General features: G+C 37.3%; 1 protein-coding gene across 4 annotated transcripts in view; it reads left to right on the top strand.

Annotated features, from left to right (window-relative positions):
* The window catches only part of DIAPH2 (diaphanous related formin 2), an 824,692-nt gene that overhangs the window by 602,419 nt on the left and 195,549 nt on the right, over positions 1 to 26,724 (top strand). For 3 of the 4 annotated variants that reach the window (XM_057717321.1, XM_057717320.1, XM_057717319.1), the window contains one exon: positions 10,839 to 11,002. The exons of the other annotated variant lie outside the window; for it this stretch is intronic. In XM_057717321.1, the coding sequence (XP_057573304.1) occupies positions 10,839 to 11,002 (164 nt within the window). The remainder of the gene's footprint in view (positions 1 to 10,838; positions 11,003 to 26,724) is intronic. 4 annotated transcript variants of the gene reach the window in all.

Below are 26,724 nucleotides of genomic sequence, written 5' to 3'. Positions count from 1 at the left end.
GGGTACCCAAATTCAAATCCTGAACCCACCACTTACTGTGGAGATGGCACTGAGAAAGTCAGTAGACCTCCCTGAGGCAAATTTCATCATGTGTAAAATGGAGTTACTGATAGCATATATGCATCATGTGTAGGGCCATTGGGAGGATTAAATAAGACAGTGCTTGTGAAGCATTTAGCTCAAGTGCCTGGTTCATTGTAAGAGTTCACTAAACATTAGTTCCTGCTGCTGTTGCTCTGCTATTTATCTGTCTCCCAACACTAGTTTATAAATTCGGTGAGGGTTAGGAACCATGTCTTATCACTTTATTTACTTTCTTTTTCTGTACTTAATCTCCCAGTTTCTTATACATTGTTGCCACATGATAAATGATGCTGAGAGCTGAATGTGAGGTAGGGCTGGAGGTAGCACTTAATCTAATTAACATCTGCATGTGTAGACTATGAATATTCAATAAGAATACTGACATTCCAAAATATACACATCAATCTCAAAATTTTCTAATCATAACTCTTATGTTACTCTAAACGCAACTATTTATATACCAGTCTCAATAGTTATGCGTTGCCTAACACCTGCTATTTTGTAACTGCCTTTGATACTGTGTAAATTCTCAATAATTTATCAAATACACTTTAATTGGATATTTCCATAATATATACTCTTCTTATCAGTAGTTAGGAACTAGCAAGTAGACTTACTATCATTTGGACAGTGTTCTATGTTGTATTAGTCCTAGGGTTTTTTCTTGTTATTAGTGTATGTGTGTGTATGTGTTAATTTAGCTAGCATTTTTTATGCCTCTGAACAAAAAAAAAATCAGATGATATCAGTTCCCTGTTTAAAACTCTTCAATGACTTACATCTTTCTCAGTAAAAATTTAAAAATGCTTAAGAGACCTGTAGAATCTGGCCCCTACAGACATCAGGAACCATCTCCCTCCTGTCTCCCACTTACTTCATAGGCTCCAGTAGTCCAGGACATTTTTCTCTCCTTTACGTTCCTACAGTATTTAATATCCTTCAGAGCTTTCACTCACCCTACTCCAGTGCTCCTCCTGGCTCTGGCCCGTTCAGGTCTGAGTTTTAATATTTCATCCTTCAAGTGGCCTTACCAGACTCCTGGCTCACCCGTACTCCCACAAGTCTAAGTTAAGTTTCCCAAATATACACTCTTTAACAGCCTATGCTTTGCAATCATGTTTTTCAATTTGTAATTAAAAATTTTTTTTATTTGTTTAATATATGCTTTCCCATTAACCTGTAATCTCCATGAAAGCAGTGACCGGTAACCTTGTGTCAATATTAACTACTATATCCTAGAACCTAGAAGATACCTGGCACACAGTAGGCACTTAATAAATATGTTTGACTAAATGAAAAATCACTCTGTTAGGTATCTCACAATGCATAGCTAGAGTCTGTCTTCAAAGGAAGAGTAAAAAGAAATGCACACAAAAGACATGGTGAGTGAATAATGAAAGGGGGTAGAGAAAAATAGGAGGGCTGAATGTACCTCTTCCTCTTTAATGATCATCACATTTGTGGCTTTAACTGGAAGCTGATTTAAAAGCATTTTCTTTATACCCAGCCGACTCAGGCCATCTGTAGAAAAGTGGGCTCATTACAAAACTGGTTCATCTCTTCGGAAACATAATTGCCTCCTATATGATAAAAACTGGGGACTTTGAATCAGAATCCCTATCAGTGACTATGCTATCTTTGTTATATCATTTAAATGTCCTGTGCCTAAGTTTGGTAATCTGATTTTTAAAAGAATTTTGTAGTCTAAATCCTGAACCATTTTAAACTATTATGTTGAACCCAATTGCAGGTTAATATATATATTCTGTATTGTTCTTATTAATGTTTCACATTTTAAAATACTCATCAGTGCTTATTTATCACATAATGTGTGGTCTCGAAGTAAATTCCAGCTGCTTTAATATGCCTTAATATTATTTTTTTAAGGATAAATTTCTTTAAAATAGTAATCATTTTTGACTAAAAATGATGTATTCAAATTAAATGAAAAAAATTATTTGGTTTTTAGCATTTAGAGACATCTTTTCTGACAGGTTATGAAAGAGGAAATGCTAACTGTATTCTTTAATAGATTTCATATTTGTAACTTCCTTTTATTTAAATGGATAATTATGCCATGTTTCTAACTAAAGCTTGTGTGAAGGTTAAGTGGATCTCAAGTTGATTTTTTCCATGTTCTCAACAATCCAGCAGTAATGTTATTTCAAATTTCAAGTTCTTTTTATTAAAATCATAACTAATGTACTGCCTGTGAAGACGAGAAATTGTTAGAACTGATTTGACTCAATTAGCTGTGAGGTACATAAACTCCTTCATCCCCAGTGCTCTGCTAATGCTTATTCCAGTTCTAATGGAACCAATTTTCCGTATTAACAGTTACTCTCCACACCAAAACTAAGTAAAATGACAAACAGCTTTCTCGGCCTAGTATTTGATGCAGCAACGCCATTGTAGGGCAGGGAAAAGTTTTCCCCAGTCCTCATAAGGTACCTGGCTGGGTCTGAAAATTAACATTGACAATGACAGATTAACGGGAGAAAAACATACAAATTTATTGCATATACGTTTTACGTGGCATGGAAGCCTTCATTAGGAAATGAAGACCCGCAGGAATGGTTACACCTGAGTGGTTTTATGCTAGGTTTGATGAAGAGGGGAAAATCATGGAAGGATATGATAGGGCAAATAGTATGAAGTATAGTAAACTGGGGGGAACTAAGCAAGGCCTGTTCGTTCAGATAACTTCTTGGCATCACTCCTCCATTTTGGAGATAAGGTTGTTCCCTTCTTTGGGGTATAGGGAAGCTACCTCTCGAGTGGAGGTTTTCTGGCCTGTTTCAGGGGAGAAGAGCAATGAGCTGTCTACTTCTTCCGTTTTCTCAGATTCCTTCAGCTTAAAGTATTCAGTATGCCACCGTACCATATTTTGGGGTAGTGCGTCCTGAACCCTGTCAGCTGTTGTGCCAGTTAGAGGGCAAGGGTTACAACACCTACCTTCAATCAATTTATAGACAGCTAGTTGTAGCTACTGAAAATAGTTTAAAACTACATATAATGTATATAAAAGTATAAAAAATAATTTATTTCCTATTTGAATACATGGCTGTGGGTGAATTATAGCTATTTCAGGTTGAATTTTAAGTCCATACTATTATTAGATTGGTAAGGAACATAGTCTATAAATCTGTATATAGTCACACAAAAGCAGAGATGATAAAAGCTTTAGAGAATTCTATATAGTGTGTAAATACCCAAGTAATTTTGTGAAGACTACTTACCTATGTCAGATTTTCCAATGAGTTAATATAAAAATATTAACATAACCCTATTATGTATGTCCTATGTGTTTACTTACAATATATGTTTTATAAATTGTTTCCAGATTTCTGATTGAGATCAAATGATTTAAAATTAATGCTTTTAAAAGATTAACATTTTACCTCTTAGCTTTTTTAAACGCTGACCACATTTTGCTTTATAAACCCTGCAACAAACACTTCTCTCAGAAATGATGTAATTTTACAATAGTTCACAGTTATCTTGACTAACTTCTAACCTGGAAAAATCAGAAATGCTTGTCTTTGTAGAACAAATTTGAAAGTCAACTAGTAAAAGGGAAATTGCTCTCAGTTGCTCTTTTCCATTTACATTTGATAAGTTTATATGCATTTGATATGCCCACTTTACCACCTTAAGGTTATATTTCTTTTAGTATATAAATTACTATTAATTACCCCATCTTTGAACTTCATCTTGGAAAGTCCATTGTTTTCCAGGGGTTCTTCTCTCTCAATATTTCAAGGACTCCCTAGGCTGCCTAAGCAGGTGAGAAGAGGTCACTGTACATTTTGGTCCTGAAATAGTCTAATCATCTTCCACAAAGTACCTTATCCTTTGATACCAATACAGGCATTGTCACCATCTCCTGTGGCACCAAAGGCCAGGAAATCTGGGCATTCGGGAGCAAATGGCCTTTTCCTGCCGCTCTCGCCATTCTCTTCAATAGTTCCTCAGGGAGAGGCATCAGAAGAGCTTATAGCATTAGTTATACCGTGTGCCCATAACCAGCCTTCCTATTTCACCCTAAACATGGCCACTGGCTTCTCAATTCTGTGTTCTCATAACCCAGCTAAGGACAGGCTGCCTGGTCCAGAGAAATTCATCACAAGAGTCTATAACCTGTTTTCTAAAGTCTCTCTTATAGTCAAGCTTAAATATTCCCAAATGGAGAGCAGCAGCTCAGTTTAAACTTCTACTTTCTCTCCCTTCTCTGTAGGCACAATCCTGTTATACCCACTTTATATTATAAATAGAACAGAAATCTATAGGTAGCTATAAGGATGCCTTATATCTCTATGAGAGTGAGTGGCTTTCAGCCTCTAGGATGAAAACTACCTGTGAGCCACCAAATAGCCTTTCATAAAATACATTTTCTAATAAACTATTTCTTTACCAAGCATCCCAGAAGATAACTTTAAGACTTATTTCCTTTAAAATGTATTCTCAATTTCTGTTCTCCAATATGGGAGATAAATGAAATGCCCAATTTAAAATTTTATCTACTAAAGTATCTACTAGGGCCACATCTAGGTCTAAATATACAAACAACTTAAGCAGACCATCATTCTACTGATAAATATATTCTCTGTTGCATATGTAGCTTTAAAATAAAATCAATATGATTGAAGCCTACCTTTAAAAAATGAATCTAAAAATGTCAAGATTGATGAAAATATGTGAGGGTATTAAAATTTTTTCTCAAGTATTCAGAAATATTACTATTAAAATATTCTCTATAAATAAGGTTTGTTGTGAAATTGGTTTATTTTAAGATTGAATCAACCCCATGGCTCATCTTCCAGTGTGGTTTTATAATGAGACTTTACTCTTTCACCAAATATTTCTTGAGAAACTATATAGCATAGTGGTTAAAAATATGAATTCCAGACCCATTCTCAGTTTGTTCCCATTTCTGCGACTTACCAGTTGTCTGACCTTGGATAAATTCTTACCTCAGAAAGCAGTTGTGAGGATTAATTGCATTAATCCATGAGAAGCGTTCACAGTGACTCCCACAGAGTAAATTAAAAAAAAAAAAATTAAGTATAATGATCATTATTATTATTGTTGTTGATTTTAGTTATTTTGTCACTGCTACTATTTCTGCTCTGTGTTTTAAGGGCTGATGATGTTACCGAACTCAGGTTCGGCTGCTCACAGCTCAAAAGTCAATAATCAAGAGGCAAGTGTCAGTAGAAAGGAAAGGTGCTTTACTCAGAAAAGCCGGCAGTCTGGGGAAAAGGTGGACTCATGTCCCAAGACCAACTCTCAAGATTCTGCTCAGCCATAGCAGTTTTTAAGGGGGGAAAGAGGAAGAATCTCAGTGAATCATCAATGCAGGAGGTTGGGTTCTGCATCATTCTCCATTGGGTGCAGACTGGCTGACTCTCTCTTCAGATGGTATCTTGCATGTGTGATCTGCCTGCAGGATTGCTGAAGGGGCTGTTGGGGGTAGAGAGCTGGTCATTCTTGAACTGCTTAATGCTTCATTCTTACTTCTTTTTGTCTAGGAAAAGAACCAACAGGTTAGGCAAGGCATGGTGTGCATTCAGGAGAGCATATGTCAGGATTTAATTTCAGTAGCTTAGTGATCTCATTCCTATAATTAGGTTCTTTTAAGGTTAGAGGGGAACAGAAATTGGGCAAACAGCAAAGGGGCAAAAGAGCTGCTTTCAGTGAGTCAGTGGTCAGCATGCCAGGCAAGGTCTATTCTCCTGGGATGTATTTTTAAGTGAGGAGACATAGGCAATGAACAGGTAAATAAATAAAAGAGATAATGTCAGACAGTGATAAGTTCTCAGAATGAAATAAAATAGGCCAGAGTAATAGTGATGAAAGTGGACATTTTAGATTGGATGGTTGGGGAAAACCTCTCTGAAGAGGTGACAGTTGAGCTGAAGTTGAATGACCTGGTGAAAAAGAAACATTCTAGGCAGAAAGAAGAGCAAGTGCAAGGACCCTGAATTGGGTATGAGAGCCTGCTAGGCACAAGGAAAGGAAAGAAGATTAATGAGTCTCGGCATAGTGCTTACGAGGGGGAATGGGGTGAGATTAGGTTGCAGAGGTTGGTAAAGGCCAGGTCATGTTGAGCCTCATAAACCCTGAGAAGGAAATTGGATTTTATCCCAAGTGTTGTGGGAAACTATCAGAGGGTTTTCAGGAGAGGATTTACATTTGAGATACCAAAAGATGCCATGAAAAAAAAATTAAGTAGAGATGACAAGCAGGCAGTTGATTATAAAAAGTATCTCAGGGGAGAGACTGAGGCTACTAGTATGATTTGGGAGTCATCGATATAGATGGTATTTAAAGTAATGAGAATCGCTGAGGTCAGTTAGATAGACTATAGACAGAGGACTCAGGACCAAGCCCTCAGGGTTCTCTAACATTTGACAGAAGTTGCCAGAGAAGGAGAAGGAGGTAAGAGGAAAAACATTCTAAGCATGAGGGTGTGTGTCATAGAAACTAAGAAAAGTGGCTTAAATGTGTCAGATGTGGCTGAGACATCAAATGGAGGACAGAGGAGTGAATGTTGGATTTGGAGACATGAAGGTCATTGTCATTATAAATAATACACTTCTACCATATGAAAAGAATGTTAAACGCTATAGGGGAGGAAAAATAATTTTTTCTCTACCACACTGAGTAATTGGCTGAGGACCACCTCCCACCCCTGCCGCCTCGTAATAAAAGACAGAATAACAAGAGAAAACCAGACAGAAGTTAATAACAATGTATACCTCCTGTGTACCTGGGAGATAGAGAAAAATGAGTAACTCCCCAGTATAGCGTAAGTCACCAGCTTAAATACCATCTTCAGCTAAAGGCAAAAGAAAGATGTGAGGTCACCCATAATGGGGAAAAGAGTTACAGGGAAAAGCACCATAAACTAGGATAAGGTTTGTTATGCAGATTTAAATCTGCAGCTTCACCAGTGTTCCTCTTGATACCCTTGATTCTCTGGTTCCATCCTTCTCTTCCTGGTATAGAGAGGAAGACACCCTTACAAATGGAGATTGCCTTTATAAATGAAAATTTCCCTTTCAAAAGGGTAACTTTTACTCTTTTCAGAGCTCTTCCTGTATCTGCTGTTTTTCAATCAGCTCAAAATAATCTATGCCAAAGAGACATTTTTTGGGGTGGCACATCTGGTCCTCTTCACTACATTCTAACCTTAGATGGATAAGTGCCTTTCTTGGTTTTTTTTTTTTTTTTTTTTTGGTTTTTTTTTGGGGGGGGGGATGTAATTTATTATGTTTGTAGTTTTGTTGATAAAATGAGGGCCTTTTATTTAGTTTCCACAGCTCTAAAAATTGGAAGAGTGGTATTTCTCTGCTTTTTTCATAAGGTTGTTGTGAAGGATATGGAACATAGTGGAAGGAAAAGTATATCATAAATGGTAAAGTCCTGTACAAATAGTAAGTAGAATTATTTGTAATATTAGATTTTAAACTGCTTCGGGGTCTGGATTAGGTTTTAATGCTCATTGTATCAAGCAGAGTGCTTAGCACAGTACTAACCAGTATCTCGTGTTTAGTGGCTGCTCAAAAAAAAGAAAATAAAAAATGTCTTAAATGTAAATAAGAGGTGGAAAGAAATGATGGTGTCTAGTTCTTTTTCACCTGCAGAGTCCCAAGTAGGATTTGGTGACAGGGTTGCAATTGTGAAAGATTTCAGTGCTGACTCACGCCCTCCATCCCTTTTACAAACGAATCACTGTGAAGAGAAGTGAAGGACTTGGAGATTGGACTGCTCTCCATTTGTTATTTCTAAGCTAAACCATTCCAGAATTTTTCAAATTTTCTCACTTCGGTATACAGACAGAATTTCTGAAATCAGTTTTTCTTCTAGGAGAACAAATTTATGAAGCTGTGTATCACCACATGGGCATATTTTAGCTGGTGAAAAATTGTGTTGTGATAAGTGAGAAATGTACAGGGTTTTTTGTGGGGGTTTTTGGCCCTTTTTTTGGCCTTTTTTTTTTTATCTTTGGCTTTTTCTCTGTGTTGTACAGATGCTGAGACTTCTGAAATATACAGTTTAGTACCTTGCTACAAATTAGTGAGTCTGGCATGAGTCTATTTTATTTAGGCAAGAGAGACTAGAAAACAAAAATCTCACTTTCATTCTGTGCTAAGAAATGAAATTGTCTTATTTCTGCAGCTCTCAAACAGGATGTTCAACACTCTCTTAAAAATCAAACAAATATAGGATGATATTCTCAGAGGTTAAATCAGAATATATAGGTAGCATTACATACAACCCTTTTGTTTGTAAAAAGAAAAAATCAGAAATGCATGAATTCTTTCAGGTCTATTGACAGCAAAATGGACTTGAGGGTTGAAAGACTGAATGTCACTCCTTAGCAAGGAAGAGATTGTTGTGTGGCTAATGTGAATGCTAATACTTCAGTAGCATAAGAAGGAACCTAGGAAGGGGGAGCATCTCACTTTTAAAATCCTGCTGTATCCTCTAAGTGTCAGCTGCAAAGTAATTTTCCAGAAATGGTCTGATTTCCCCCACTGACTTCCATTGTGAAACTAGAGCTGTGTTCCCATGGAAAATAAATGTGGCCCCAGGTTATGATAAAACACACTGAAGAATTCAGAAAATTGTATAAAATCCAGCATTTCAAGACACAGTTATCAGAACCTGATAAAATAACACTATCACAAAATGTGAATACACTGTAGTAGATCTTAAAATAGCACACCCCAAACTGTGCTATCATTCCTTTTCTTTAACAAATCCAAGTCTAGTACCTTTGCATTTAAAGACCTTTTACTTCTGTGATCATTATTGACTTTTAATAGACTTAATTGTAAAAGGTAGATTTGGTTTCCTTTGTATGCTTCATGGTTAGTCTATTTACCTTTCTCGGAAGTATTCTTAAACCAATTAACATTCAAAACCTTTCAGCCGTAGAAGAAAGACAAGAAGGAAATGTTCCAAAATATTCACAACATTCAGTTGTTGGGAATTTTAGTTTACTTTTGTTTTTATATTTCTAAGTAACCTAAAGAGATAATTTTCTATGTATCCATATCTTCTATAATCAGGAATAAAGTTGATAATTTCTTTCTATAAATTTATGCATAATGAACTACGTCTAGTCAGAGACATTTACATATCTGGTTCATTTTGTGTTTGGTAGCAGTGGTTGTTATCACATTTTTGATAAAAACTCTTAAAACAGTGATGTGATTCATTTCAGGATACTTTTCTGGAGTGTGCTGCTGAAAGTGTAGTCCTGGTGTTACGGAACCAAACTTGGGTCCTCTGGCCATGCCAGATAATGAGAACGGGTATCGGTGGCTTGTGCTCAAAAGCCCCGAACTCCCCAAAAGTTTGCAGCAAAGCATTTTTAAAGGCCAGGTGAGGGAGGGGAGGTTGCAGGCTTTGTGATCAGCTCATGCACAATTCTCTGATTGGTTGATGGTGGGGTAACAGGGCAGCATCACAGAGGTTAACATTGTCAATCCTCAGGCTCCAGTAGGCCTGAGGGGCTTGTGTGCTCAAGGTCACCAAGGAGTTAACCTCTTCCATTTGGTGGGGATTTAGCATCAGTAAAACAGCTGAGGAAATGTACATGGGATACTGTTATCTAAGCACTTAGAAAGGAGGTAAAGCAGAGGATATGGGAGAGGAGTCTGTCATGGGAAGGCCTCATTGGGTCCTGCTGAGTGACACGGAGGCTGGACTGGCAGCCTCAGCATCCTCTGGGAATTTGTTAGAAATTATAATCCTCAGGCCCAGCAAACAGCATTCTGCGTTTTAACAAGCCCTTTGGGTGATTTAGGTTCTAGAGCTACAGCAGAACCTCTCTCTTCCTCTCTCTCCCCTCTCCCTCCTTCCCCCTTCTTCTTCCTTCCTCTCCAAGGTTCCTCCTCTCCTCCCTTTTCTCTTTCTCCCTCCTTTTGCCCTCCTCATATGGGATATATGTGTATATGCTTATACACACACATATAGATAGAATTCACTGTAACCTCTCCATCTATATAGAATATATATTTAAAAAAGAAAATATATACTTTTTTCCCCTAAGATTTTTGTTGCTGTTTGTTTCTACCCTTCCTTGTTCATAAAAAGATATGAGGCAGTTTTCTGGTGTTTATACTTCTGTGCTTTCATTTAGGAAACATGTTTTAGCAAACATGTTCTCCATGGTTATACATTAAATAGTTCTGCCTCATTTATAGATTTTCAAAGCTCAGTAACCAACTTAATGACTCCAGCAAGTTGTTATGGGCTGAACTGCGCACCCCCCCCCCCAAATTCATATGTTGAAGCCCTAACCCTCAAAACTTCTAAATGTGACTGTGTTTGGAGATAAGACATTTAGAGAGGTAATGAAGTTAAAATGAGGCCCTTAGGGTGGGCGGTAATCCAATATTTACTGGTGTCCTCATAAGAAGAGGAGATTAGGACCCAGACAACATGGACACAGGGACCATCAGTAAGGACACAGCGAGAAGGCAACCATCTTCGAGTCAAGGAGAGAGGCCACAAAAGAAAGCAAATTTGCTGACACCTTGATATTGGATTGCTAGCCTGCAAAATGGTGAGAAAATAAATTTCGATTATTTAAGCTACCCAATCTGTGGTATTTTGTTATGGTAACCCTAGCAAAGTAATGCAGACATATTTACAGAAATGATGGTATAATTCAATCTTAACATCTACTGATTGCCTTTGAGGTACTATTGGATCATGTTCCTTAACAGAAAGCTACAGCTTTACAAAGAGTGCCAGAGACCAGTATGAAAAACTATTAACCATGCACAACAACATGGTAAAGCTCTATGAGAATCTTGGAGAATACTTTATTTTTGACTCTAAGACAGTGAGCATAGAAGAATTTTTTGGTGATCTCAGCAACTTCCGAACTTTGTTCCTGGTAAGTAGTACGTCTGAAAGCCTTGCAAGGCCTGTTGGTTTTGGTTCTTCTGTTTGTTTGTTTGTTTTAGTTTTTTTTCTGTTGATGTTGTTTTTAAATAATTTCTTCCATAGGCATTTTATTTTATGTACCTATTGACCATATTGATTTCATGTTATAGCCCTTTAACAGGAATTGACAGATATTTTATACCTGTGACATGGATAAAAATTGTTGGCTGGCTTAATGTATAATGGGAACCTAAATGAGTTATCTTCAACTTAGGTACACATGGGAATTTTACTGCTGAAATTTTATAGAAAATGAATGTATTGGTACTCAAGTGATCCTGATTTTTTATACAACATAATATTATAATTTGACCTAGCTTGAAAAAGAATATCTAAAATCATCTTTTACTCAGTACATTAAAATGCTGTGATTGATGAACACGTTTCTTTCACAGTCTAGATGAGAAACTCATTCTAAATTGCACTGTATCAATAAATGACCTGGAATACCTAAAGTTTCTTTCAGAATGTGGGCCCTCCTTTTTCAAACTGTAACTCTTGGGGCTAAGGGTAAACATTAGCATTAATTGGAGGCAGATCATCAGGGTGCCAGTTATGATGCTAGAGGAAAGCAAAAGCTTTGTTGTATAAATGCTGTGGAAATATTTCTCTGCATCCAGTGAAGGCATAGAAGAGCACAGTCTCCAGTTATGATAGTACAAAAAAGATAAGCACGATAGTTGATATCAAACAGGTAGAAGTCCATTTATGTTAAAGAAGGAGTTCTAGCAATTATCCCCAGCAGGAGGATCAATCAAAAAACTACTTCAATGCAGTTTGAGGTATGTTTCTCTCCCCAAAGCAGTCATTTGCTAAATAAGGCTCTTGCTCTTGTGGAAGGCACTTGCTTTCATCTGCTGATTTAGGACATATGACCCAGAATACACCGCAGCTTTGGTAATAGAAGCTAAACCAAAAACTTTCATAAGTATGACCATTTGGCTTATCTTTTGCTGGGAATATTAGCTTATTTTGCTCTTAGGTCTTTGCCCCTTAATAGATACGTATTTAACTTTTTAGCTAGTCAATAAGTAGTAAAATATGTTCTATTGGCAATGAGTAGCTTTTTCAAAACTTAGAAGTTGTAAATATGATATGAACATAGGAACACACCCAGGTTATAATTACTTGGATTATTTTCAAAAAGGAAAGAAAAGTATGTTGAAAAGGGATAGGGACTAGAAAATACACTTCAGTTGCCACATAGAAAAGATAAATCCATTAATTTTTTTTTTTTTTGGTACCATCAATGCCTATGGTGACTAGAGATATATAAATGTAATTGATATTGTCAATCTCTATGAAAAAAGACCTTGTTCTTAACATAGATGGGATCCTAAAACACTGCCTGTCATGTTATATGCCCCCCACCTCCCCAATACATGGACATAGAGTAGAATTTGCTGTACTTCCCTCACGTTGCAGCATTTAAGGATAATTCCTGTGTGACGGCCTATGTTTAGTCCTATTAACCAGATGCTTAGCAGGCTTGCCAAGAACAATACTTGTATTATTTCTCATTCATAACTTATTTTGAAGAAGGTAAGGATATTATTGTTGAGAAGAACCAATTCTATGTCCTGATACTCTCACAAAGAAGCTATGTGATTAGTTAGGAAATGATGAAATTACACTGCTGATTTCAAAGAGCTTCTTCCTCTTTAGAGTCTATGAGTCATGGTGGGAATTTCAGAGTCATTTGTATTCCATACGTAAACAGGATATATCTTTTTGTCTACTGGCTTCACTGTGGGCGTAGCCTGAGTACAGGGAAATTGTCACAAATCATTCTCATTGTAAATAAGTTGACATTCTGAAGTCCAGTTTTGTGTGCATTTAAGTTAACTTCTCGAGAACCTGCTAAGTGTTTGGGAGCTTTCAAAACAGGTGATCAGCTCCTACACTGTGTCTTGGCCAGCCATTGCCAACTGTCCTACAGAATACTGCTGCTACCACTTCTGTTTACAAATCCTTATTGACTCTCTGACATGAGAAATAGTATGCGACTTTTTAGCTGTTTTGAACTTGAGTTGGTCATATAACCTCTCTGGGCATCAGTTTCCTCATTTTTAAAATATGAGTGATAATTCCTGCCATGTCTTCCTCGGAACGATGTGGAAACACGTCACGACCGATGCTGTGCAGATGGAGAGTGTTATTAGCCATTCTCTGCCTGTCCATTCAGTTATTACTTATTGAGAACCAGCTTGATTTTGGTAATGCTCTAGTCCAGAGACAAAAGGAAGAGAACCGTTTCTCTCTATCCATGAGTGGAGGGAGATGCACAAATGCAATAGAGTTTGATAAGTGCTGCTGTAGGAATATGTTAGGGTACTATAATAATACAAAAGAGGAGCTGCCTAACCCTGCCTGAGCTGGCCAGAGAAGCCTTCATAGAGAAAGTGACAGTTGGGCAGTCTGGAAAAATCCGTAGGACTTTGACAAGCTGACTTTGACAAGCAGGTTTAAGAGTTTTACACCTGACCTGTAAGCCGAAGACTCCTAAATCAACATCACCAACTTCAGTCAGTTATCTGTGCCCACCATGTCCCTGTTTCATATGAGCTTAAAGTGATTTCACTCTCCCAGGGGAGAGAAGAACCCTGAAAGAGAGACAAAAGTTGTCATTGCCAGAAGTTCCCATTTTCTTAGTGCTTTGTGTGTTTGGCCTCAGGGTTCTTGGCACTTAAAAGCATATCGGACTATAGATGGAAGCAATAAAATACCAGTAGTGCTGAGAAGAAAATAAGAGTTCTGATTCATGTGCTACCAAAAATTACTTCCAAATGAGCTCAGTTTCATCTGGGGAGATCTATTTGGCATGTGTAGCATAAACAAAATGCAGATACCAAAAAAAAAAAATCTTCCTAAAGGAGATAACTTTTAAATGATGGGGCAAATGGAAATAAACAAAAAGGGTCGACATTATGGATTAAGACCTTTTTCAAAATAATCACATTCAAATGAATGAAAGCAAAATGGGGCAATCTCTATGCGATGCTGCTCTATAAATTATTCATATCATTCATATTGTATATTAACTAATAAAGGTATTGAACATGTTCAGTTGAATGTCCTATATCCTATATATTGGCATGAAGATATATGGAATTGGAAACATTTCTAAATCCAGAATTAAGACTCTTTTCTTTCTTTCTTTCTTTCTTTTTTCTTTTTTTATAAATTTATTTTTTTGTTGGCTGTGTTGGGTCTTCGTTGCTGCACACGGGCTTTCTCTAGTTGCAGCGAGTGGGGGCTACTCTTCTATTGTGGTGCGCAGGCTCCTTATTGCGGTGGCTTCTCTTGTTGTGGAGCACGGGCTCTAGGCGCGCAGGCTTCAGTAGTTGTGGCACATGGGCTCAATAGTTGTGGCGCAAGGGCTTAGTTGCTCTGCGGCATGTGGGATCTTCCCGGACTAGGGATCAAGCCCGTATCCCGTGCATTGGCAGGCAGGTTCTTAAGCACTGTGCCACCTAGGAAGTCCCAAGACTCTCTTTCTAGTTAGCTTCTCTGAGAGCAAGAGAGTTTTAAAAACTGCTTATAATGTGTAAGGTTAATTAATAAGCCCTAAATTTAGGTTGACTATTTTGTAGAAGAAAATTAAATTCCATATTTATATAATATCAAAACATCTCTTGCGTATTCTCCTTTATGCTTCCATCATTTAGCTAGTTCAAATAGTTGACTGCACAGTCTTTTTTCTTTCGAGATATTTTGAATAGTATATTCAAAATCAGTGAACCTTATATGTTTTACCACCATGCAGTATCTTGCTTAGGCATAAAAATTAATTTCAGCTGTTGGGAAAGTGTTTGTGGCACGTATTATACTTCAATAACTTTTCCCCATAGCTCCAAATAAATTATAGAAAATATTTCTTTTCTCTTTTAAATCTGTCAGTGTCCTGCTGCTTCTGTGTGTTTTTGTTTTGTTTTGTTTTTTTTAAGGAACAATCTGTTACCCAGGCACGCAATAAATATTTGTTGTGTGAGTGTCCTCATTCTATATATTACATACTAGAAATACAGAACAAGGCTTTATAGGATTATTAGATTCATTGACCTAACTTAAGAAGAAAATGTTACCATTACTATTCATTCTGCTAGCAGATTTCCCCTCAACAAAATAAGCATTCGCTACTGTTCGTTTGATAATTAAATTTCAACAATTTTGTAGAAAATCAAGACTAACCATTTTCAACAGCTCTTAGATGAGTATTAAAATGGCTACATGTTAGGAGGCTAAGTGATATCTATAAATCATGGAGTTTTATGCCATTGTTCAGTCTTGTTGCTTCTTCCCCCTAAATATCTTTGGACTTCACCCATCTCTCTCTAAGCCCACTGACGCTACTTTAGTTCTGCACCCCCACCATCTCTCAGGTGGACTATGACAATGATGTCCTGACTGATCTCTCTGCCTACTTCTCTTACCATTTCTACCTTCTAATCCATTCCCCACGTTATAGTGCGAGTAAAACTTAAAGCAAACAAACAAACAAGATAATGTTACTTTCCCCACTTAAGATTCTTTAATGACTTGTGTCCTCAGGATAAAATCTAAACTGTTGAAAATTAAAGTGATTTACAAAATCAAAAGAACTAAGGTTACTTAAAGCCCAGTCCATCCTAAGTCTGGCTGAATAAGCCACAGTCACTTAACTTGAACTCCTTCTAGATTGGGAAAAGTCAAGTATGGACAGTGGAAGCAGCAGAACAAAACAATAGGAAGTGCCTAAGAGGACCTGAGCCTCTTAGAACAGAGAGAAGCTTTGGGAGCATAGTATTGAAGGCTCAGTAAATGAAGGCTCGGAGGCAAATGTGTGATTGTCATCTGGTGTTAATTGCTCCCATAGCTAGTGAGGCATCAGGGAGTTATGACAACCAAGGTCACTCTTATCTTAATTCTCAGTTAGGGATGTTCTTCCTTCTATCTTAAGTAATTGTTCCTTTAAAATCTTATTTGAGAGCTCCTTGTAGCCATTTTGGCCTATGGAGATACTTAATTTTGAGAAGCTCTCATTTTCCTCAAGCCATCTTCCTCTTTACAAGGACTCAATCATGTCTAAATCTAAACTATAATTGGAAACCAAGGTGAGCATCTGCATTTAGTTAGGCTCAAAACACAAAATTGATCATATATAGAACATTTTATTCATTTATTAAAGGCAATTTGCCTTTAAAGAAATGAGGATGAATTTTTGCATAAAAAGATTGTATATATAATTCCTCTTCCAAGAAGACTAAGTTATTTTGACACATTTTTAAGCCTTTAATTCAAAAAGCACTTGACATTTAAAGGAAACTTTAGTGCAATATTATAAAAATGGTGGACTTATGTAAGAAACCAAATACATTCTTTAACAAAGAAGAGTCTTAATCAGTAATATAAACTCTATTATCTAGAATTCCATCATGCAAAATCTCTATGAGATGCCTCATAAGTTGATGCATCTTTGCTTTGTCAATAAAATGGTAATTAATATTGTGCCGATGGCCTTGAGAAACAGCACAGACCCTGATGAATATTTGTAAGCTGTCTCATCATCTATGAACCCAGATGTTTACCATAGTACCAATAATCCAAAGATCCCAAATTATATCTTCTTTCCCCCCACTGGCAGGACTCAAGCTCCCTGCAAAGTCTCCACTCCCACAAGTACATCTGGAGTCATCTCATATGAGCTCAGAAATGTGTCATCTGTAGTCACCGCTTGACATGTGCCCACAAATATTTGAGTGCCTCCTGTTCTAGGGTGAGGAGAATATAGCATTGAACAAAACAGACAAAGTTCTGCCCTTCCTGTCCTGCAGCTCCCGCTCCACTCTGCTGAATGCCTTTTGGTGGCAAAGCTGCTTGAGTTACCCTCCATGATAATGCACACATCCAGACCAAGGTTGCAGTCTCTTGTTGCTCCAATTTTGCCATCAGTCCTTGCAGTACTTGAAGTGTGGGGTTATGCTCAGTGCAGACGTAGCCATGCTTCCCGGGACCCTTCTTAAAAAGTTTATTTCTCATCTCTTCTGATCCCTTTCTCCTTGGAGGCTTAAAAAAATTTTTTTTTCAAGTCCTAGAGACCTAAAGGGGATCCTAAGACCATAAACCCCTCCATTACCCTTCTCCCTCCCTTTTGTTCAGGCACCTAGGCCGATATCTTCCTTTTCCTAGAAGCCAAGGATAAATAAAGTACCAGTATTAATCCTTTCATGCAAATAGAGCCCTAAGGGCCCACCAGCTCCCTCTATTTAATCACACACACCCAGATAATTCCCTTTGAGCTCAGCTGGGACCACCCTGGCTACATAGCCTTAGGTTTATTTTGAGCTATTGCAACTCTTTGAAAATAGCCAATCCGTGTAAAATACATGGTAACTCTATTAAGCAGAATATTTGACCAGAATACCTCATTCCCCAGCTGTGCCAGAGAACAGACTTTACTGTATTATACAGACATCATTGAATTCTTCTTTAGAAAACGATGTCAACTGTTGTATTCTGTTTGATTGTTTACTTTGGGCCGGAAGTAGATGCCCTATTTTTCTGATATGATTGTTCCCTGTAAAAAAAAAAGCTAAATATTATATCATCAGGAACTAAAGGAATATGCAATAATGGCATCCATGGTTTAAAGAAAACCCACATCCCCCAGCATAAGAAAAATGCCTACTGGTATAAATGGTTTTTAAATGTGTACACATTTTAGATTAATATTATAAAATTTTAGGGTATCATAATGTTTCTGAAAATATTTCTCAAAGTTGTCAGAATTGTTTATGGCAAGCTGGATATTGTCCTTTAGAAATCTAAGACAACATAATAGCTAACACTGAAAATATTAACAAAATCGGTTCAGTGCCTACTTTTCTCATTAAAGTCTAGTAACAACTAGAACCAGGAAGCAAAATGCAATATCTTTAGTTCTAGCAATAACACCTCACATAGAATTTTTGAAAAAAGTGTTCCCCATAAATAAATTATTATCGAATTATGTCCAAACACCAGGAAGTGATGCTGAAACTCAGCCTCTGTGCACCAGTGCCGGATCGAATTTCAGAGACAGAGTTTTGGTGAAGTAGAAAAGAATAGCTTTATTGCTTTGCCAGGCAAAGGGGGACACAGCGGGTTCGTGCCCCTCAAAACTGTATGTCCCAACCTGGAGGAATTTGCTGAGGGGTTTTATAACAATGGATCAAGGGCAGGATTGCTGATAAGGATCAGGGTGTGTGCTGCGCCTGCATTCCTTTAATCTGGCCTCACCTGGTCTCCTGATGAGCTGTGGTTCTCTAGGTTATCAAACTATGACCTTCTCTCTGAAATGAAGAATGCTTCATCAAGTAGTTCATCTTCCATTTGTTGGGGGTTTTAGTTCTGCAGAAGATCTCAAAGATATTGTTATGTGTATCCCTTCAGGTGGAACCAGGACCCTGCCCTAAGGCTGCACTCTTGTTTCTTGGCTGCTCCTCCCTTGTCTCTGCATCCCCTCCCTTCCCTAATTAGCAACCATTTGAATTTACCCTTTGGAACTCAGAGAAGGTCATGGAGGCTGGAGTTTATTCCCTACAAACAAGAAACAGGGGACACAGAAAGTCCTTCATGCCCAGGAGCCCTACAGGGTCCTGCTTGGTTTCACTAGTAGGAAAGTTATAAGATAAGCTGGAAGGTATATGAACTGACCTTTTCCAGTGGTCCTGAGATTGGCCAAAGCTATTGATTGTTATCAAAGCCTGCCTGTTAAAACCTGAGTAGAAAGATTCCAGAGGTTAATGCTCCTGATACCACCCTCTCAGCTTGCTGCTTTTCTTCATTCTGCTTCGTCCTCATTTGTTTATCAGAAAAGATGCCCTAGCTCCTGGCCAAGGCCATAGGAGGCATGATTCTCCCTGGAACCCTGTCCATGGAGTTCCTTTTGCCCAGTACATCCACTCCCTCTTCTTTTCCTCCCCCCACTTCCTGTCCAGATGCTTTACCAACTTGTTCAAGTCACTTCATCTAAGAAGCCCTCCCTACCACTCCAACTTTGGCCTAGATATTCCTTCTGGGTGTTTTTATACCTCCATCCTAGCATATTTTACCCTGGAATGTGTTCCTCTCCATATCCTCAGTGACCATTAGTCTACCATGGGTAGGCTATCACTAAATGTGTGTATATATGTATATATATATATATATATATATTCATTGAGTTATATTAACTCAGTGAATTAAAATAACAATGAATGAACCATATAACTGGAGATGAAGAAAATCAAAAGTTTGGCCATCCAGAGCTCACATTCTAGTGGAAAAGGCCGTTGAAAGAACAAATTCTAATAATAAAATGATACATGTATACAAAGGGCTTGTGAGAGCAGAGGAGAGAGGCATTTGTTCTGTCTGATTTAAGGAAGGCTTCAAAGAAGTGACATGTGTACTGCAGCCTTTCACTTTTAAAGAAGTCCTTCCTTTTTCTGTTCTTCCCCAACTAATTTGGTGTTTATGTTTAGTGGTAAACATGTATATTTCCTAGTTTTCCATGCTGAGTTCAAAGTGGAAAGATAGCTATTTCATTTCCAGGGAAGCAACTTTCAGGTAATTATTATGATCTAAAGGTTATCCATCATATGCTTGGACAAGCAGTAACCAAGCTTCAATTACTTTTTATGACTGAAAACCATCCTGAGCATTAGGCTAATCGATGCAGATTATCTAGGGCGAAATCAGTTGCTTAACAACTGACCTGTCTGGTGTTACTCTGGGGCAGCGGGTCTTATTCAAGGATGATCTTGCCTCCCAGGAGACATTTGGCAAGGTCTAGAGACATTTTTGGTTGTCGCAAACAAGGAGGAAGTACTGCTAGCACCTCGTGGGTGAAGCCTGGGGATGCCGCTGAATATCCTAAAATATGCAGGACGGTCTCTCACAACAAAGAAATAATCCTTGCCAAGATTGAGAAACCCGGCTTTAGGGTTATCTGCTAAAGATTTTTTTTTTTTTAATTTTCATTTGGAAAACAATGCGAGATGACTCAAATTAATAAGCAGAATTTGCACTAGAGAAATTAATGCATCTATTTGTATATCAATTTAATATATTAACAATTTCAATTATTGACTTGATCACTGTAAAGCATTGTTTTAATTACTAATATTTTCTGTATCATTGAAAGATGTTCTGCTTCATATGACTTGTAAAATTTTTAAATTATGCATGTAGATTGTAGGAAAATTGGAAACCATAGGCAAAAAAGAAAAAAAAAACAACCTGAAATTCTGCTACCCAGAGATAATTAATATTAATAGCTTGCCATATATTCTTTCAGGTATTTCTCTGTGCATGTACATATGTATTTGTATTGTGAGTATATTTTTCTTAAAATAATAACAAAAAGTCTTGTGAAAATTTAAGCCCTAAAATTTATATTTACTTGTAAAAATTCCTAGCAGCTTATGCCTGTATATGTATGATCATCAGCATTTGGTGTATAGTGACATTGGTTATCCCTTAATTGTGACTTTAAAATATTAATTAGCTCATTTTATCATGCCTTTTTCAAAATACCTCGTCTTTGGTGTCGTACTAACCATCATTGACTATTGGAAGTCACCTATAAACAGACCAGTGTAATCTTGCTTTCCCTTTTTGTTTTTTACATAATACCCTCATCAAACTTCCCTGTGGTAAGGGGCCTTAAATTGGTAATTGGTGAATTGCCAATTGGGTCCATTCACCGAGTGCTTCATAAGCCTTCTGCTACTCGTCTCTGCTGTATATTTTGATTTAAGAACCATTATTTACCCCAACTAGTCTCTCTTTTAGTTAACAAATGCAAACTCTTAACTTTGTAAGGGGTTGTAATTTAATCACAGAAACCTTTCACAGAAGTAATAGTATGATTTGAAGTCAGAACAAATATCCTTCTAAATATATCTATGTATATTTATATAAACATATTTATATATTAAATATATATATATATGTTTTCCTTCTGTTTCCTCTCATTCTCTCCTTGTACCAAATTTCAAAGTCATAGAATACAGTCTTTGAAGGCTGTTTCGTTTTTTCTTTTTAGATCTGAAACATGTTATAATCCTGATGATGAAATGGTTCCTATTTTTGCTCATATATCTATTTTGATTTTACTTTCTACAAGTGTTTGGTCTCACAATAATCAGAATTTCCTGACATTCCTGATAGGACTTTTAGGTAAGTCAGAGAGTGTGTGATATTCCTGAAAAGCCAGGAAATACACCAGTCATTCATTTAAACCTTGGCGTTTTGAATTGGAAGATCTTCAAGTCTATTATTCTTCAAGATCTTATAAATTCTGCGTTAATTATTGGATTATTCAACATGATGGTTTAGTTGAAGTCATTTTATTTTTTCAGATTTCAATAATACTACATAAAAGAGCCAAACTTGTTTATACTGGAGGCAGTATAGTTTGGAATAGTATATAATTTGTTTTTGCTCAGTTGTCTTCAGTCTAGAAGAAAAAGAAACAAGTTTCATGTACATTAGAGACAAATAAATACAAAAGTGATTTGGAAGAGCAACACAGATGATCAACTAAAATGTGGATGAAATAATAAATATAACTGTAGTGACTAATTGTAATCTCTAGATGGGAAATATGGGTTGATGTCCCTAAGAACCTGGAAACTTTATTTTGAAGATTATTTTTAGTGCTATAAGCCATGACATCTGTAAGAAAGCATTTGCCCAAGTACTTGCCCCTTAGTTTAAAATACAAGATTTATAAATAAAAAATGAACTTAAGATTAAGCCTCTTTAATACATCATAATTATGTGGTGGTTCTTTCATACTATATTAAAAGTCTAAAGCATATAATATTTTCATAGAAATACATTTTTCTTACATTTGACCATTATTTAGGCCAAATATGTTTTAGATAACCCTTTAGGTAACAGGCTCTAATGAATAGGGCAAGTTAACTTATAACTATTACCGTAACTATAACTGCTTATGTATGTAGATATTGTTGCTCGAATATTTTTGTCAGTACCTGAAAATAATTCCTTTAACTTTACTTTTAAACAGACTAGTATGTTTTGGTGTTTATCCTTTTTCATAGTCTATCAGGATGCTTTTGGCTGTTAAGTATCAGATAGTATAACCAAATTTGGCTTAAGAATATGGTTTTACTCTCACACATCACAAGAAGTGTAGAGGTAAAGCAGTTGCAGAATTAATTTAGCAGGTGAATGATATCACCTAGGACCTGGGATTTTCCAAATATGTCTGTACTGCCATCCTTGGCGTGTTGGCTCATGGTTGCAAAATGGCTGCAGTGGTTCCAGACATCACATACAAATATAGCGATATCTAACAAAGAAGAGGATGTTGCCTTCCATGAAGTTTTTTGGTTTTGTTTTTGTTTTGCTAAGGAGAAAAACTTTTCCAGAAGTCCCTGGACAGATTTTTCCTTCAAATTCTGTTGTCCAGGATTGGGTCATATGCCCACCTCTAAACTAATCACCATCAAGGAGAATCTTAGATTAATCATGATTCACCAGTCGGATGGCGGCAGAGCCCCTTCCCTGAACATGTGACTGTGCAGAGAGTGAGCAGCCGAACCAATCCAGGGCTCTGCCAGCAAGTAAGAAGGTTCACGTTGGATGGATCGGGGCAGGCAACCAACAGTATCCAAAAAATAGACAACACAAAAGTACATTGCTGCTCAGCATTGCTTGAATTGTCAAAAGTTCCAAATTTGCAACATACAAATGAAGGAGATGTTTTTGTGAAATGCACACTTGTGTTCATTTAAATAGTTTAAAAAAGAATCTTGGGGAATTGAACTTTAAATGGAAAAGATTATTTATTTCCAAGTTACCCTTCTTTGTTTGTTTTCTGTCTTTAGCTGGAATATACTTATACAAGACAGCTCTGCTTTTCCTGCTTGCTTGTTTGCTTTTTCTCTTTCATTCATTCATTCAGCAAATATTTATTGAGTACTCACTAAATTAAAGATACTGTTCTAGCTACTGGCACTTTTTAGTTTACTAAAATTTCTGCCCTCATGAAATTTGACTTATAATAGGGGAAGTGAGATAATAAACTATAAATGTAATTATTAGGAAAATTGTGTGTTAGAACATAATAAACACAATGAAAAGAAAAAAATGTGCCAAATGGATAAGCCACATGGCAGTGGCTGACAGGTTTCAGCATTAGTTGTAAAGTTCCTTGTACAATCAGTATTTTAAATTGAATTAGATTTTTAGCACTGTAAGTGTTTCTGTAAGTAGACGAATCACTGAGTTTTCCTGTTTGGAAGACGTCACTAGTTACAATTAGATGATTTTTTAATACAAACCCTAACTATTTCATGAGTTGTGTATCCTTACGTGGTATAGGAAAAACAAAAATGAATTCTGCCCCCCTTGAGAGAAAGAGTCTTCCCAAGGGCTTTATCATTTCAATTAAATAATTGTAACCTTGTCTTCTGGAATTTGGAGGCTATGCAAACAGAGATCTTTAACCTAGAAGCAGACAGGAACTCTGACAAAAGATGGGATGTATAGCAAAGCATGTAGTAGAGTAAAAGCATATTTTTAGTGCCAAAAAAATGAAAAATTCTAAGGAACGTACAAAGACATTGGTTCATCTTGGATTCTTTTCATCCTGGCCCTTGTTCTCTGCCGGCTGTCAGCTAATTGATCTGATAAACTAATGCAGTACTGTGTCACTCAATTCTCTACTACATGCGTGCCCTTTAAATTCAGGACAGTGCCTTGATCTGGCAGCGCAATTCTACTGTCAAGAACTTCTTGCAGCATACCTAGCTGATAGAGGAAATACTGGGGAGAAAGGCAGACTTTCTTGTACCTCTGAAAGAACATCATGTATGTGGCTGCCTAATCTTCCTGGGTCTAGGATATTTTTCTCCCCATCAAGGACATTCCACAACTTAACTTGTCTGTTGTGGTCTCATAATCCAGCTTTATGATCTGTGTTTTTCTTATTGGCATCCTCTGGTAATGGCCTCCCCCGTGATATAGATCAGGAATCAGCAATCTACCACCAAGGGGCCAAATCCAGCCTGCCCTTTGCTTTGTAAATAAAGTTGTGTTGGCTCACAGCCGAACTCGTTTTTTAATGTATTGTCTGTGGCTGCTTTCACTCTATGATGGCAGTGGCGGTGCTGAGTAGTTTAGACAGGGTCCCTATGACCCACAAGGCTGAAAATATTTACTCTCTGACCCTTTACAGAAAAAGCTTGCTGACCCTTAATATAGCACATGCAGACAAGGGTGTGGAGGTGCGATTCTGATAGGAAATCACAGAAAACAGATACAGTCTCTTGTGTTTTAACTTTCAAATGCAGTCCCTCCCTAAGAGGAATTAGCTTTTAGAGAAGGTGGGAATTAGGAGTTTCATTGGAAGAGATGTGGTATCAACTGGACGGTTGATTTCCCCTTTCCTTTCCAGATGGCATTCATGTCTTTATATATTGCCCCAAGACAGAATACTGTCCTCATCTTGCAAGCTCAGTAGGATACTGCAGGGGGTGACCCCAGGCTTAGGAGACCGTAGTCTTGCTCAGCCAATAGTCCTGAACTTACTTCTGTATCCCTGGAGGCAAAAGATTTTGTACTTCTGTGTCTTTTTAGTGCTGTAGTATATTAGATACACAATATATGCTTTATACTATTGATTTTCCTTCTCTGCCTTATACTATGATACACATATATCCTGATCAGTAAAACAATCCTGTGTCATAGCGTGGGTAGGATTTCTTGGTTTTGACTTTCAGTAGACGTGTCTCCTCAGTCTATTTCTTTGGATCCACGTCCTTTAATCTTAAATATGAACATTACCAACGGTCTACCCTTTGTCCTATATAATTTTTCCTGAGCAGTTCATATCTATTCTCATGGTTTCTACTCTTTCCTGGGTTGTGATCTTATTCTTCAGCTCTAGCCTCAAATTTATCGTCCGTTGGATGTCTCTGACTAGATGTCCCACAACTGTTTCAAACTCAGCATATTCAGAATAGAATTCATTACAGCTATTCCCGATTTCCTCCCATAGTCTCTGTTTTGGTTAATTATACAACTTGATATCTTCTTCTCCGCCACCATTCACACCTATTCAACCCCCAGTTCGTGTTGATTCTGCCTGAATCAGTTCACCTGCCGTAGTTTTGGTGTTTGTTAACCTCCCTCCTTCGGTAATCTTTTCAGTCATCCCGACTTCAGAGTTAGTACCCTGCTAACTATCTTTATGCCACTGCAAGATATTTCTTTCTAAAATCTAGGTCTCCCATGTGCAGCAACATGGATGCAATTAGAGATTATCATAGTAAGTGAAGGAAGTCAGACAGAGAAAGACAGATATCATATGATATCACTTATATTTGGAATCTAAAATATGACACAAATGAACCTGTCTGTGAAGCAGAAACAGAATCACAGACATAGAGAACAGACTGGTGGTTGTCGGGAGGGTGGGGTGTAAGAGGGATGGATTGGGAGTTTGGGCTTAGCAGATGCAAATTGGTATATATAGAATGGATAAACAACAACGTCCTCCTGTATAGCATGGGAAACTATATTCAATATCCTGTGATAAACCATAATGGAAAAGGATATATAGAAAAATAAAAAAAATAAAATAAAAAAAATAAAATAAAAATAAAAAAAAGAATGCCTGTATGTGTATAACTGAGTCACTTTGCTGTACAGCAGTAATTAATACAACATTGTAAATCAAGTAAACTTCAATTTAAAAATTTTTTTAAATGAAAATAAAATCTTGGTCTCACTGGGAGATCCATCTTCTCAGGCCTTTCATGGCTGCCCACGGGGGACAGTAAAGTCTAAACTATCACTGGAAACTGTCAGCAGTCTAATTCGCCCCCCAACCACTCTTCTTTTCCTCTGTTCAGAATGCCATCATGCTCACCATCTTCCTTTCACCTGGTGAAATCATTTCCTGCCTTCAGGACGCCCTTCAGTGGCAACTTTCTCCATTACATCTTTCCTAATCCTTCCTCCTCCACTCCAGGGAGAATTCATTGCTCCCTAGTTTGTGTGCTTCCATCACGTGGTTACTGTGATGTTGTCACACTGCGATCATTATAATTGGTGGTGTTGAGACCCGCTTTCTCCTTTTTGCTGTGAGTTCCTCTGGAATAAATATACCTCACCTGTCTGTGAATTTTTGTCACACAGCAGAGTGTGTGGCACATCGTCGCCAGCAGATATTTGTTGATCGGTAACCATATTTGTAACTGGTAACTCCTTCTGTGCTAGACATCTAATAATAAATGGTCTTTTGTATTAAATGCCTCAAAGCCCTCTAGCTGTCCTTTCTCTCCTTTCCCTTCCCCTGGCCTTCCTTGGCCAGTTTTTCCAAAACCTTTCATTATTTCAGTGATTCCTTTGACTCTTCATCAACATTGATTCAGCAAATATTTGACTACAGTGCTTAAACTTACCTACATTCACCCCATCACTCGTCATTGTGAAATCCCAGAGTGACCTATATTTTCCACATGCATATAACTCTTGAGTGAGCTATCCAAAGGCACAGGAAGTACCTCACGTTTACTCTGTTTTCTTTGTACATTCTGGTATCCAGCCTCTCATTTGTCAGCATTACTTGGTGATTTACTCTGCTCTTTTGACTGACTCTGACCCCTTCACTCTTCATTATTATCCATGACC

Source organism: Hippopotamus amphibius, chromosome X (assembly GCF_030028045.1).
Source record: "Hippopotamus amphibius kiboko isolate mHipAmp2 chromosome X, mHipAmp2.hap2, whole genome shotgun sequence".
In the NCBI taxonomy this organism is placed as follows: domain Eukaryota; kingdom Metazoa; phylum Chordata; class Mammalia; order Artiodactyla; family Hippopotamidae; genus Hippopotamus; species Hippopotamus amphibius.
This window is presented reverse-complemented; position numbering and strand designations above follow the sequence as displayed.